The sequence below is a fragment of the Lepeophtheirus salmonis genome, chromosome 2, assembly GCF_016086655.4.
Source record: "Lepeophtheirus salmonis chromosome 2, UVic_Lsal_1.4, whole genome shotgun sequence".
Lineage (NCBI taxonomy): Eukaryota > Metazoa > Arthropoda > Copepoda > Siphonostomatoida > Caligidae > Lepeophtheirus > Lepeophtheirus salmonis.
Window position 1 is genome coordinate 30,145,723 of NC_052132.2, and position 16,765 is coordinate 30,162,487.

Sequence of the window (16,765 nt, forward strand, 5' to 3'; positions counted from 1 at the left end):
TTGGTGACTTTTCCCTGTTACTTGCCGAGGAAATATTGAATGCTACTATAAAAGTAAGGATGTAACGCTCAACAACTCTGGGCTGTGGATAAATCTTAATTAGAATGGATATATAAAAAAACAACGAATAAAAAGTTTTAGGTTTAAATAAAATTAATTGCTCGATATATCTCTTTTGATAGAGGATCACAATTTAATCAGTAAAATAAATCACACAAATTAGTAGTTAGTTAGGTCATTCTGGACTATAGAGCGTTTTTGCTGTTGATTCAAAAATAATATTATAATTGAAGGAGACGACATTTTGGGGACTCAAAGTTGACACTTTCACCACATCGAATAAACAACTTTCCAACAAATCTTGATAAAACTCCATCAGATGGTTTTATTAATAAATTTTTTTTAACACTTACATTGAATACTATGTGATTCCAATGATAACCAGTTATATTTGAATATAATCGAAGTAGTATACATATACTGAAAATTCCTAGAAAAGGCTAAATTTGTACATTTTTTGATGTATTAGGGGTAAAAAAGTTTGAGAACAATATGGTATTCTTTCCATTATAATTATAGTTTTTTTTTTTTAAATCTACAACACAGAAATATGATTGAATAACGGTGTAATAACATATTTTTATTACATTATCATTAATATATTTGGATGTAAGAAATAACAATGTATTGATAAAATACTGCGGGCGTGTGAATGTATACAGGGATCACTATTTCTGTTCGTTTTTTTTATTGCTCTCTTATGTATATCATATGTAGGTATTTTCAATATATGTTAAGATGTGAATAAAATATAAACGCTGCTATACTAAAATGAATTAACTCTCGCAGACTTTTTGTATTTATCGTACGGGGAACACTGTTTTTTCTGAGTGATCGCTCGAGAGACTCAAGTACTCATCCCGTTATATTATAAATTTTTGTATCAATCTCTAAATATTATCATTCCATTCGTGAGGACAAAACACATATGAATTAATATAAGTATTGATTAGTTACGTGTGATTGTACTCAAGACAAACAGAGAGTAACATCAAGGATTTCTTGCAGAGTTATCTTTTATATTATTAAAGATTTTTTTTTTTAATTAGTCGACTTCTAATTACTCTGGGCAATAGTGGGTACCACCGCTAGCATATAACAACAAAAGGCAGTTGAGCGATTTTTTTAATAGACAGTAAGGCTTTAAGTCAACAAAGCTCAAAACAATTGATAAGATGTAGTGATACAAATCAAGACTTGGGGTTTTTAGAATTTTAAAATCTACTCAGCATTGGAGTCGAGTCGAAAAACCATGGACTGAAGTCGATTCAAACCGAGTCGATAATTGATCGAATCGACACAGAACTAAAACCAACATTAGCTAAGTGAAGATAGATTCACATCAGATAAAATGGGTAAAATTTAATTGAGAGTCGTTAACATTAAAGGAAGCTGGAAGGTTTTTCCTTAAAAATAAGTTGGGATTAGGGATGGATACAGGTAATGCTCGTACTTGGAAAATGAATGTTCAAAATATACGCATATTACCCGCAAAATCAAGTGCACTACTGGGTTATTATTTTTCGGTGAGGAAAATTAAAACAAAAGTTTTTTCGTTATTTATTGCCAAGTACCCAGCGTTTTTACTTTTGTCATATATCCATCAATCTTCCCGAGTCATCATGAGTCCTTCTCTTTTTGTATGAGTACTTTTCTACATTTTATGACTGAGCTAAGGAAGTAGTTTATAGTTTTTTGTGACGTCATTAAATGTCTTGAAAACTCAACAAGAAATGTTTGTTCATTTCACATAGTTAGAGTTCACATATTGTTTATTTTCTGCGCTCATAAAAATGACGTCATCATCCCTCAACTTTTTATGCTTATTATCTATCAAAAAATAGGGAGGTCAATGATTCTTTGGCTTCCCTCCTTGTTCTGAGATCTTTGCTCATCACTCATCAGTAACATATGGGTATTAATTAGTTGCGTTTGTGCATTATTCTGTACTTCTGAGTGTTCTTTGTAATTACGGCTAAATAGGCACAAATTAGTCAAGGACTATAAAATACTCAGGTTAAGGTTCTATCCTACTCCTTTCATACTTCAGAGAAGAAGTACTTATCCTGAGTGTTATTTAATGAGTTTTCATGTTAGTAAATTGATGTAAATTTGTTGTATAAAGATTTGTTACGTCTAATTCGAATCATCCCCGCGTAATTGAACAAATATATAGAGTTTCAGGTGTTCTTGTCTCCCTAGAGTACTATTATAAAGAAATAATGTTGAGTTTATTTTCCCATTCATTGTAATGGTATTAAAAATAGAGGGGGTAATATTTTGGTAAGAGTCAATTGCATTGACACAATCTTTTTTAAACAGATCAACCCTGTAGACACTAATATTAAGTAGAAATACTATAATAATCAACAGTTTATTCAATATGCCCCCTCCATTCTTAATGATGACTTCAATACAAGGAGGAATAGAAGGATAGGTGGTTTTGACGAAGTCATAGGACAGGTTGATCCACTCCTCCATGATCACGGCCTCAACATTCGAGTGAGAAGTCTTGCCCTCCAAGACGCTCCAAACAGTGTAGTCCAGGGGGTTAACTTCATGTGAGGATGAAGACCAGAAATCTTCCGGTCTGAAGGGAGCCATGTTCTTCCTGCAGAAATGCTGCACTTTATGGACGTGTGTGCTAGGGCACCGTCTTGGGTAAACACGTGCTCTTCACTCATGGCTAGACATGGTACCTGAGGACCTTGTAGTAGACGTCTGGGTTTACTTTCTCCTTGGCATTGAAGAAGTAGGGAGGTATCTTGCTGCTGTCAGACTCTGGGGACCATGATCTGAGCTTGATATTTGGCCTTGATGGTTCCGTTGATATGACCTCCTGTTTCAGCCAAGAAGCCATCATTTCTTCTGGTTAGAACAGCGTCCACTGTGAAGAAATTCTTTACTAAGAAAATTTTAACCGTGTTGTCGGGATACTTGAAGAACGACAGAATGAGACGCCCTTGAAGATAATTATAATTTTAGAGTCCTCACCATTGAATCCCAGAAAAATTCAATTTTGATGATTGTTGAGAACAATCAATCATTTATGACAAATTTTCTTCGAGATATTGAATAAATACATTCTGATTTTAAATGATAAAAGTTTTTTTTGTTTTTTTTTTGTAATAATGCAGTTTTGACAAATAATTATGTCATTTAATTTATTGATTATTTTGCTATTAGTTAATATAATTGTATCAAAAATAATTCATTGAGCATAAATTAAAAGGTATTATAAAAATCAGTACTCTCCTCTTAATCTTTTTTCTCAATCTAGATTATAATCGCTACTTTAATTTTCAAAAAAAGAACAAAACATGAGATCAAGAAATTGTCTTAGTGAGTGTAAAGCATTTTAAGTGTAATTCGAATGAGTGGTAAATCTCCTAGGATCAAAGCAAGGGGAGAACAAGCCCCATAACACCCCATTCACATGTACTAAATTCCCACTAAAGATAAATAATTTAAAATATAAAAACAAATCAATAAAAAACAGAGTTTTCTCAAGTTATGTAAAAAGGCATCAACGATTCCAAAGTTATTAAAAGGAGGGGCTAACAATCCCCTTTATAAACTAAAATATAGAGTTAGTCCGGTTTAAAAGTCCATTGTTTCAATAGATCTTGCGATTGCTTTGTTTTAACCTGCAGGAAGAGGAGTCCTTTTTGTTCCACAAGCGTAAATAGTCGTGAGTGTATTTGCAACTACTGTTTCGGCTTTAAAATCATTATCTCCTCTCAATTTAGGAGCAATGAGTCAGTATGACGCCTTTAAATAATACTTCAAAGAAGGTACTTTATATCCAGTGAAAAATTGACCAAACGACTAATTCTAGTCCAAGTGAAGTCAACAGTCTTTGATATTTAGATCAAGTCGAGTCGTAAGTCTCGAGTCTAAGTCCTCACCTCTGGTGAAAGCTATGATACATGATAAAATATGTATAATAAGATCGCCTAAATATGCTCTTTTTATTTCAAGTCGTTCAATATTTCGATTATGCATAATTGAAGAAAAAAACATATTTTTTAAATTAAATCTGCATTTTATTAAATAAATAGTTGTTTAGAGCATGGAAAATCTCCTTATTGTATATAGAGCTGCTTATCGTCTGGATCTATCAAGACTTTATGTATATTGTATTGTCTACATACTACATAATAAAAAGAATCACGGTCACATATCCCATTTGACAATAATAAAGTGTGTGCGTGTTTGTCGTTCTTATGAAGTTTCCATCCATCCATCTTTGTCTGTCTAATTATAATAATATTATTCATCTATGTATGAGCTGTTTTGTATGACTGTATGAGGTCACACATTCACCAAATAAGGCTTTTTTATTACGAAAACCAGGATTAATGTCTATGTTGTTTTTAATCTTCTATGTTTTCAATAGTATATAGTGTTCTTACGTGACGTTAGAATGATTAATGTCGACCATTTTGAGAACCTAAACAATCAAGTTTAATATCTAATAAAATTCTTTTTTTCCATTCATATGAAGGAAAATATTAAAGTATTGAATGTCAAAATGGGATCAACAAATAAAAACACTTAAACCTGACTGTCTATCAAAATTTCATCCCTCGTTACCTTTGTTGTATCACGGAACCTTTCCAAAGAAAACCCGAAATAATCTGGTAGTTAGACAAATAAGTCAATCATAATCAATCAAAGGAATGAGCAAACTACAAAGTTGACACTCCTCTCATGTTTGTATTAAGCCCTACAAATGTCTTCCTCTCATAAAAACTGATTCTGTCTAAGATTTTATATTTTTTCTACTAATGAATAGAAAAATGTTCCAGCTCCCTTAGGTTTAACAAAAATCTCTATTAATTACATGAGTCATTTTTGCCCCAAAATGTCAAAACCAATTTAAAGATAAAGAAATAGTCTTATTATTTATTAAAGACAACAAATTTTTTCATCTTATAAAAACTGATTCCGTCAATCAATTTTTAATTTTTTTTACTAATGAATAGAAAAATGGTCCATCTTTCTTAGATGTTCATAAATTTTTTCTCCATCAACTGGAAGTGGTAATTTTTGCCTCAAAATACCCTGCAAATCTGCAGTTTATTACATTCTCTATTCATTAGCGGGTACAAACTTCTTCATCTCATAAAAACTGATTCCGTCTATCAATGGTTATGTTGTTTTTACTAATTAATAGAAATTTTTTCAAGCTTTCTTAGGTTTAAAAAAATCTCTATTAATTAGAAGGGTCATTTTTGGTCCAAAATATCGAAGCTAATTCGGAAGTCATTTTAAGTTATCAAATGAAGCTGCATGTTGTTACTTTTTCTTGAATTTTTGCAATGCCTTTATAGTTTAAATACTTTAAAGCATTATTAAGGTAATTTTTTTGTTATGTCTTCAAGAAAAAGTCATTAAATTTGTGATCTAAAAGATATACATATTTATGGCGTTTTATACGTCACAAAACTTCTTATCGATCAGCAGTTTGAGTAACTTAATACGTGGGAGAGAAAAAAGATAAGAGCACTCCCTCTTTTGTAAGATATCTAAAAAAAAATTTTTTTGCGTTAGCGAGGTAAAACCATGAAGGAGTACTTCAGCTCGTTTCTAAACCTCATCTAAAGTCACATTCATTTTTTAATTTTATGTTAAGTACTTCCCGCTTTTTCTTCTTTTTTAATATGAGTTGAACTAAATGCCTGCAAGATTTTATTTATTTTATACAGTGCTCCCTTTATGTTATTGTTATACTCCCTTTTATATGTATTTTTATTTATACTTTATTGGTATGTGAATCAAGGACAGTCTATTCAGTGCACCCGTTGATTTTTATCATCGATTCATAAATTATTTTTAACTGGCTAGATGAGTCTTAAGTTGAATCCATGTTCGTTTTTAAATAATTTTCATTACAAATAGCAAGCTTTATTTTGCTAAAGAACAGATGTTTCACTCAATTCAGTCAAATTGTATCTACTCATTGAATACTCAAAATTGTATCTCATAGTCTCATAATGAAATGCTCTAATTTCCTGGTGGGAACATCCTTTTAAATTGAAAGAAGCAAGAGTTAATGTTGTTATGAATACTCAAGAGTGCAACTTTGAACTAGAATGAATCGAAAATATGTTATTACATCGTTATAAAATATTATTTTCAAGTTGTTGATGAAAATTATCTATTAAAATGGAAATAATTAGATATTTTTCTTTAATGACACCAATTTTTAAATCCTTAATCTATCAAAAAAAGAAAATAAACTTACAAATATAGCCTTTTCAAGGGATATTTAGTATATATTACTTTGATTTAATTTAAATATAAGTGTTTAACATTGCCATCTAGTAGTAATCCATGCAAGTGTTAATTCTTTTTATAATCTTAAAGCCATTTGTAGAAAGTGTATCAAGATTTATTGGAAATTTGTCCATTTTTTTGTTGTAAAACTTTGAGCCAAAAATGGCATCTCCTCCAATTTATGATGTTAAATGAAAAGGCTCTATATTATAAATATGGGTGCTAGGTAAATGCACTCTTATTAAATCATTTCCCTATAAAATTCATTTCATTCTTATTTTTAAGAGGGTTAAACCGACTTAAGACACAAAGTACTTTTTCCTTAAGGGTCATTCCATGCCTAATCAGCCAATTTTTAGATATGTTTTACCTCTTATTATAATAACTCCCATGCCAAAGTTTAAAATCATTACGATGAGGCGTTCCCGAGTTATTGATGTTTTCGTTAAGGCCCATCGCCCAAATATGGTCTGGTTCAATTAAGGATCCGAAAACTAATTGAAGTAATATTTGGAGATGTACTTGTAGAAAAAAAATAAAAATTGCCATCTGTGATCATTTTTTGATGTAAATAAAAAAACAAAACATTAGAACACCCATAAATGAAGGCATTACCTTCAAAAAATACTATTTTGGGTTCGGTGAGCGCACCCTCCTCTGCGGTCCATATCTCAAAACACCCCTATTTTATTTTTATATATTTCGACAAATTTATTTTCCGTTTACACAAAACCAACTATATGGAAAGTTTGGTATTTGGGAAATGTCTATTAAATGCATAATTAAAATCTTACGTCAGATTGCAATCAACTCAAAACTTTTACTTCAAAAGTGTTTTTTTTCTCCTGTTACCAACAAATTTGGTTAGAAAATATTTGGGACTAGCATTTTTTTGAAGGTTTTATTTTCCATACTTATCTCCCTAAATTGCTTACTTTTCCATAAATGGGGGTCCCCCCCTTACTCTCTCCCACGTCTATGGTACTGAGTTCAATCAGTGTCAGTTTTAGGGGAATGGAGACAAAAATGGATAAATTTTAATTCTTGATTTTTTATAAAAGATATCTGATCTTGTTATATTTATGGAAGAAATATTATTAAAATATATTTTAGTTCTTTAAAGAACTCATATAATTGGACTTTTCATGGATGTATAAAAAATACTAGTGGCAGTACCTGGCATTGCATAGAGCTATTAGGCGTCATCAATTGTTACTTCATAGATTAAAAATGACGGGTATGAAAGTCATATGCACAGTTGTTCACTCCAGCCAACATGTGATCATCATTTACCTTATTTCTCGTATAAGATCAACTTTTAATACTTATCCGCATATAAATTCTAAAAATATCTCCTTGGAAAATTTATCAATTCCTCCTGTACTACTAAGATTTACCTTTAAGTTAACTTCAGATCCCTTAATCTAAGTTTATCCGTAAGGAACATAATTTTTCTATAAATCAAATGTTTTAGTATTTTATTTTGTAGGTGCTTGAAGAAAATTAAATTTAAATAGACTATATTTTATATTCCGTATCTTTATACTTATAAACTTTTTCAATGAGTTTCTAACTTTTACAAATCCATCAGGATCAAAGGTAACTTTTTTTATTTATACAAGCTCAGCAAATATACTTTTTGAATGCTTACTAAGACATGGTATAAAAATACTAGAGTATCAATTAGATGTATCTTGAATATTTTTAACACTTATTTAAAGCAAAATATGAAGTAAATATTACAAAAAATATAGTTTTACGATATTTATAGCACTGAAATTATACATTTATTCAATACGAGTATGTTCATCTTCAACATGTCCCACTTCAGCACCTCAGCGATCATTCTGAATATCTATCCACGGTCTTGTTCATCTCATCCCTTGAAGAATCACATTCCTACTCTTTAATGATTCCGCATTTGAACTTTATTGAAAAATTTATAGCTATTTGTTACTCTAGGCAATTTATGGATTTAAAAAAAATTGATGCGGCCTTAGTATCATCGTTTTGTCCAAACTGATTTGTTTGGGTACAGTTGAATGTCTCTAAGTCCATGATTTGACCTGATGAACTGTTTTTGATTGGCATTTGATAATACAGTCCTCTCTTCTTGTCAAACCTTGGTTGGTGGACTTTTTTTTTGCAATGATGCCAGCGATTGTAGGCATCATAAACTGTACTCCTGAATTAACCAAGCAGGTTCATGTTGGAGAGAACAGTTATCCGCGTGAGCAATTTTTACAATTGTGTATAAATGCCTTTTTTCATCTTTATGCTGATTTTTTATTTCATATGAGAGAATAAGTATATATAAAGGATTAATTATAAGTTCTAAAGGCTCCATAATTTGGACAAAATTTTTCTACGCTTGTTCTATTAATATGTAATTTAATATGTCATTAAATATACAATTTGTAAGCTTCGTAAGAGTGTTAGCTAGGATGACAAGTCAAGAAGTGGTTATCCAGAAGTATCTTAAAGTGTGATTAAATATTTAATGGACCTGTAAACGTTTGATGTCCAAAATGGCGTCACAAATCGGAATTTTGTATCCATCAAGGTATTGGTTTATTTGGAATGTCTTGACGATTAAAGATTTCAAGCTTCGTTAAGGTCAGAAACTAACAGAGGATATACGAGCTAAAATAATGGAGAGGTCAAAGAAATTAAGCTATGCCTTTTATTTATTAACGACAAAAAATGGGGTATGGGTAAAAGAACATGACGTCCATCTTTGTTTAAGGAACGTTCATTCAATACCCAAAAAATCCTTTTTCCGCAAGAAGTAGCTCCAATTCATTCGGGTAGAAAATCATAGGAAGACCTCAAAGAAAGATTTCCATTTTTGGAAGAAATCGATATGACCTCCTTTGAGTCCAGATATCAACCACCTCGATTATTTTATGTCTAAGATTAAGATTATTTCCTATCAGAATTTAGTATGAGAATGTCATCGATTAAGTGAGTGTGGGTAACTCTTTCCACTTTTTGTTATCGGATGTATTGGATAAGGTCGGCAGTTATATTGAATGAGTAATTTATGAAAAGTCAACTCATCAATTTAGTTTAACATTTATTTTTTCTGTTTCCTAAATATAATTTTGTCTGATTAATTATTGCGTCAATTTATACTTTTAAAACTTTCTAAGTTTTGTTGTGAGTTTCAAATGAAGAACATAAAAAAATATCGAAATAATGTCATAAAGGATTTGTGTTGTGACTGTATATTAGGTCACAATTTCCTGAAATTTTACTCTCTATTTCAAGGATCGATTCCATCTTAGTCAGTTTGTGGTAGTACAAGGGCTTTGGGTGTACCCTTCCTTCAATATTCTCCAATTTAACTCCTCTCTGTAAATCCATCCCTGCAAGAAACAAGATGAATACTTTATGGAAAAAAGTAGATTTTTCTGAAGACATTATCACCGTGAAGAACTCATGTACTTGTCATCTCAAATGAAAAAAGAAAGAAACAACAATCAACGTATTTACACTTTTAGACGCTTACCTTCTTCCAGACATAGAATATATGATAACTACTTCAGCACAATTTACCTCAGATATGTCTTTCATGTGTTGACGAAAAACAATTTACCGCTTTCGAGGCTGGGGAACCAAAATCGGAAAAATAAAACCTTTAAAATTTCATCTCATACTGGCAAAAAATAAATTATTCCTACTTACTCTAGAATAAGTTATTGTTTAAGTTTAAAATTGTCTTGATTTATTTTATCGATCCGTTATAAAAAATTTGGTGGAATAGTTCCGCTCTACTCTACATTTTAGGAATGAAGAGAAGGACTCGTCATGATACATACTACACGATATTATATATAAAATTGATTTATTTTCACTTGAAATTACTTGGCACAGAGGTTCATGACAATCAATTCCTTTTAATTCATCACTTTTTATTAAGTGTATCAAGCCTTTTGAGGGCCCTCTGTTCCATTATTATTATTTTTTTTTTTTTTTTGCATCATTAAAGGGAAGATGCCAAGGTTTCTAATGAGGGATGTCACTACTTAATACTATTACTTGTTATTACTGTATGACCATGAATTTGTGTCATTGAAAATGATATAAAGAGTTCTTAATTATTTTGTAATTAGTAGTAATTTAATACCAATTTTACCACTTATCTAAATGTTTTGAAGATAATTTACTTTAATTATGGTTCTTGTATAGAACACGATGTTGCTTCATAAATTATAAAGTAAGGTCTTGTCATAATACAAAAAGTTTTTCTAAGTCATAAAGAGAGGGGGGGGGGGTGAGAAGCGACAGTTTTAATTTTTACGCCTAAATTAAACACAAAATATCGACTAGAGTGGTTTTTAAACAACTTTTTCTGAAAAAATTGTAATTCAGGGTCTTAAAATATTCCTGTTGATAAAAAAAATAGTTATTACAAAATTTGAGACCGATCAAAAAATATCTAGAGTTCAGATGAGAGTTCAACCAATTAAAGAATATTTTATCTCCTATAAATAAAAATCTCACTATTAAAAGGGCATAACAAATTCTATGTACTTTTTTGAGTACTGTGTATAGCTATCAACTTTTTGACATTATCTATAAATAAAAAGTATATAATTTTTGTTTAAAATTGATATTTTTTAAACATCATTTATAGTTCAAAAATATAAATGATTAAATATAGTAAATATGGTATGGGCCAGCTTTATAAAATTTCGTCAAATGATGCCTAAACATTTTAATTTAAGTTCCAAAATATATATATATTTTTTTAAAAAGTGAATTTTATACTTATTAGTTATTTCAAACTTAAAAAATATCCACCCTTTTTTGGAGAAAATAAATGATGGGGCCCTCAGAGTCTGGCATGTTCATATCAACTGTTTAATGAAGTATTGAATTGAGTTTTTTATTCCTATATCAGCTCCAAGAAATGATTTATGCCAACTCAGCGACTTATATGAGTACTGAGAAAGAAATGTCAAAATATTTTTTAATAAATAATCATTTTTTCCTTATGGTATTCGTTGGAAGAATTAATCTCTCAATCTTTGTTTGTCAATGCATGCAATGCATTGACAAAAATCCTCAATGTTAAAAACAAGAATGATAAGGCTTATACATAAAAAAAGAAAATATTATTAGATCAAGTTGTATAATCTAGAAGATTTTGCGACAAAAACAACTATCTCATTTTTTTACTTAATGAAAATTGTCAATGTAAATCCCTGGACCTTTGGAGTAATCTATTCTGAAATAGTTGTAAGGATTGAAGTAATCAATGCAAATACTCGAAGGGGTGTATCCCTCATTAAGGAATACAATAACTCTCTGACGACCAAAGACGGCATTAATTCATTCTTAAAATTGTGTCAGAAAGGCGAATTTCCCTTTCTTAATTTCCAAAAAAAAAATATATATATATATTAGTTTATTCAAGTTCTTCTCAAAAAAATAATTGTTAGTTATATCATCAATAAATGGTCTAGAAAAACAATATTCTTTGATAGTAATTGTCGAAACAGATGAGTGCGTTGCCTTGTAGCAAAAAACCATCTCTATTACTAAGTATACTTTTGTAAAAGTTATGATTTGTTGATTTAAGGGAAACTTGTAAAGATAATTTTTCCAGATCATATTATGATCTGAAGTATTTATTTTGTTATAAGTGGTGTATCCTTTAGTATTTTGGATATTTTTTAGGAAGTATACCAAGTTTTTTTTATGGAAACTGTAGGACCTATGTGACGATGGACTGTCGAATTGAAGATTTTGCCACAGTGTGAATTTCATACAGTCCGCAGAGATCTGGAGTTGGGCCATAATTGATTTTTTCTAAGACCCCAACGATTCTTTTTTTCCAATTTTTTAAGGGAGACTAAGTAATGCTAAGTATTTTTGCATATCCTATCAACTTCGAAACTGTTTCAAAAGAATCTAAAAAAAATTCCAAGATATTTTTAATCACATCAATCGTGGTATCGCTCTATAAACTAAAACGCATTTCCAAAGGATTATTTCCCTAAACTTTTTTTTTAATCTATTAAAATAGATAATAATTTTAACTTTGTGAGATTAGTTTTTTTTTATACTTGAGTAAAGTGGGGTTGTTTGAACTGCACTCGCTCTCCCCTACTGATTTTCAAGAAGGATAACTAAATTAGTTCAGGACTCATACATCAGACCTGTCATATGTATATACTTTTGTTACGTATGCCATTACTTTTCACTCTTACAAATCTATTTACGACAACAATTAACCTCGTGGTTGATGGATCTCTTTCACTTAATGGAAGGTCGAAGATCCTCTATGTAGACAAAAAACACATTTGTATATATTTTAGTGTGTTAAGATGATTTTAATTGAAGGTAAAATTTAACATCTTATCTCGTAATGAATCTTATTTTAATGCCCATCTTTGTAAAAAGAAGGTAATCCTTTGCCGAAAGAAAAGCCTTAAATCTTCATTATGAATCATTTTATTATATTTTAGTTATAAACAGTTTAAAAGTTACTCAAATGTATGTGAGTCAATCTAAAATGGACTGAAATGGCACTCAGTAGAGTGCAAACCTATTATCATTCTTCCTTATTCAAATATCATTTCTTGTGTATGTTATAGTAAAGATGTGCAATGTTGATCATTATGAAACTTAATATCGATTGTATTCATACTTTAATGTGGTATATCAGGGGTGTCCACAGATGGTGGCTAAAGGGGCAGTAACCCACCTTCCAAATTAAGCAACTTTTTTTTTACTAGAAAAATTAATATTTGAATTTTTTTCAAAAAATTTAATTTTTCCATTTTTGTTTTAATTTTATTTTTTATTATTTTTGAAAATTTTCTCCGAAAAATGTAACATAAGAATAAAAAAAAATGTGAATATTATAATTTTTTATAAAAAAATTTAATATTTGAAATTTTGTTGCAAAAAATAAAATATTTAGGAAAGCTATGGATTTTTAAATTTGTTTTCTTTTTTTTTTTTTTTTTTTGTGAATAACTAGATTTTTTTTCTTTTTTTTTTCAAGAAAATGTAATTGTTCAAAATTTTTCCCGCAAAAAAAACAAGTTCCCCTCTAAATATAACCCTGCAGACGCCCTTGTATTGTATGTGTATTGTGAGTCACAATGTGGAAAGACATCCATCATTATTTTTCAAACATTTGAATTTAATTTTCAACTTTCTTTTGTTTTTTTAAAGACCTTTTTAATTCAGAGAAGTTACATATCATATATATAAATAAACATTCTAGTTTAAAATTAATTTCCTAAACCAAATAAACATGTTAAAAAATTGCTAAATATGACGTTAGTAATCAATCCATTTTCAACAAAACGCTCCTTTTATAAAATTGGACAATAAATAAACAAACAAAACAAAGTCACAAAATAGCTGAAAATTTCATAAAAAAGATTGTATATAATATTTAAATAAAAGGATAACACAAAAGTTATTCTTAAGATCCGGAATAGCTTTTAAATTTCTTATAATTGTGCATAAAACGGTGCAACATTTCAAACTTTTTATTATGTACGATGAAATTTTCAACTTACATATAATAATAACAATTTGCTCTAGATTTGATGAATCTAGCATTCTGAGTCAGCCCTATTTCTTTGTTCAAGAGATGATTTGAACTCTTTTTCTCAATTTGTTCAAAAGTGACGATCGAATATGTGTTTTGACTTTTTTTTCGTGACTTTGACCTGTGAATTATTTCTATTAAAACTACATTATGGCACCAATTTGAGCTCTGTACCTCAACATATTCAAAATTTATTGTCCGAGATGTATTATCAACTTTTTGTATAGGGTGCGGCGAAAAAATCTTTGGACTTTCAATCTAGAACTTTATCAAAATGTATTTGAGTAATTAGTTTTAATAGGGTATGTTAATACAGTAATATGATATATTGGCGACTCTAATCACCTAAAAACCTTTGTAGCTTCCAAGTGGCTGAATTTTACTGCATTCACAATAGCCTTGACTTATGTAGCAAAAACGAAGTGTAAATATTTTTCCGCCATACTCGGTACTACTTTGACCGATTTTAAGGTACTTAAAATCGGTCCAGTCCCGTTTTCTTATCAATTCTTGAAAAAATGTCATATTTTAAAACACCTTCTACATGCCATTATTATCACAACTGCTAAATAGATCATTTCCACTGATGTTATAAATTGCATCATATTTCAATGAGAAACCATGTTGAGAACTCAAAGTTGATATTTTTTCAATATACAATTGAAATTTTTTGAATAAATCGTCATAAAACTTTATTAAATGGTTTTTCAGAAGATTTAAGTTCTTCATAACTAGGCGATAGAGTGATTCAGTTTTTTGTAGACAGTAAGGTTTAAGTCCTTTTATTTATTGGTCCCTTCAAAGGTTTACAATTTCCTTAAATATGAATGAAAAAAAGGGTTCCATTGTTATAAAAAAAAAATTATGACCCCAAAATGGAGGATATCAATAGTATTGACGTCATGTGAAGGTACTCTATTAAACAATTGAATTAGTTAATTAAAACCTACAACTATCAATACGAGTATTTTCTTTGTTTTTGGTGAACTATAAAAAAAAAAAAATCATTTATTCTTTTCCCTATGACGTAATTTATATCATATTATTCAAATCTACAGCGTTTTAAGTTGATCTCCTTCTCTCCCCAAACGAGGTTAGGCGTTGTTTTAGCCCTTATTTCCACCACTTTATATATTGTTTGTGACATATCCAATAGGCATTAAAAGTTTATTATAAAGAAAATTAAAGAAAAATCATTCAGAAATTGATAATGCTAGTTACATTAGTGATCAAACTCAAGTCTTGGTCAATACCTACGTTTTTTTAATAGAAATGTAAATTGATGAGTTTTTGTGTGTGTTTGTTTTGCATAGAATTTCCAGGAAAATATATTGTTTTTGGAATGACATTATAATATCTTAAACAGAAAGGAGAACCTTTGTAAAATCATAGACCGTGAAAAGTTGCATATTTTTATCCTGGTCTATAGGAAATGGGACTGCATCATAAAGCCTTGGGATTTCACACAGAGTCCGAATTTTGTCACGAAGAAAGGTCTGCATGAATTGTGATAATAAATTAATGTGTTCCTGTCTATTAGATGAGGAGTCCAACTACGCTAATATATTTACATTTATAGTGTCGTGGTTGGGGCTGATATATCTGGCAGACTTTTAAATGTTCAAAATGAACTGAATACACGTTTATGTATAATATTAATGGATATTATTCAACGGTCAAACATGTAGTCCGGATAATCCTGAAATAATGTTAATAATTATTATAAAAATAACAAATCGAAAAATTGGTGCGTTTAGAATAATAGTAAAAATTTTAAATGAGAATTTCCATTACTAGGGATGTGAATATAGGCTTAATTTACTGTGGGCGTAAATTGGAAAAGAAAGTGTTAGTTATTATAAGTAAAATATGAATTCTTTTAATAGTTATTCCTCCATATTTTGTAAATTTTAATGTATCAACGAGTACTATATTTTATTGTGATCTATATCAGCATATACGTTGTCTCCTCAAGTTATCAAATTTTTGTCTGAAATTTTCTCTGCATAAAATTATTAGTAATAAATTTAGAATTCCATGATTTTTCAAAAATTAATGATGTAATATAATAAAAAAGTTTTAGATTGTATAATTAAGAAAAGGTCAGGTAGAATAAGTAAATAAATATTTTAAATTAATAAAAAATCTTTCCACAATTTTATATAATCTTTTTTTATTATGATTATTTCTTGAATCAGATAAGAATAAAAGAGACAGATATCAAAAGACAAAATATCGTGAACTGCTTATAGTGTATACTTTTGTAGATTGTTCTTTATGTATAACATAAGATATAATCTTACTTTGAATAGTGTTTTTCACTGTGCAAAAGGGAATATTTATATTCAAAAAATCCCTGCATTTTTTATTTGGATTGCTCTAGAACGGCTAAATTGTTTTCTTCTGTAAAGTTAGAGCTCACACATTAAAACCCAATAATCAGATCATATCTTTACGTCATAAATAAATATAGTATGTGCTACTAGCAACGGGGGGTGCATTGAAATCTGAACTCTTACTAATTCAATAATTAATGAAGGTTGAGTGATTGAAATTAATTCATATTCTGATACATCAAAGAATTCACAAAAAGTTACAAAACTAAACAAACCTGAGCTCTCTAGCTTATGAACAAGTCGAGAAAATGACACTTGAACGTGATTGACAAATTTCCATTCACGCACACCATGCAGTTGGGCGTGTCCAAGACCACTGTCTACACCATCAGCAAGTACGAAACGTTGGAGAGAAGGAAGGGTTCTGTCAAAATGGCCAAATTGGAGGTGGAGGAGTTAAAGAAAACAGCCCAGGTCAATCCCCTCAAGTCCATGGGGGCTCATGCAAGAG

The 16,765-nt window shown here is 29.8% G+C and overlaps 1 protein-coding gene across 2 annotated transcripts in view; it reads left to right on the plus strand.

The window, feature by feature from the left end:
* The window catches only part of LOC139904802 (uncharacterized), a 55,800-nt gene that overhangs the window by 19,039 nt on the left and 19,996 nt on the right, over positions 1-16,765 (plus strand). The window contains exon 4 of one of the 2 annotated variants that reach the window (XM_071886752.1): positions 9,613-9,832. The exons of the other annotated variant lie outside the window; for it this stretch is intronic. Within the exon in view, the coding sequence (XP_071742853.1) occupies positions 9,613-9,702 (90 nt within the window). The 3' untranslated portion in view covers positions 9,703-9,832. Of the gene's footprint in view, positions 1-9,612; positions 9,833-16,765 lie in introns of those variants that run through there. 2 annotated transcript variants of the gene reach the window in all.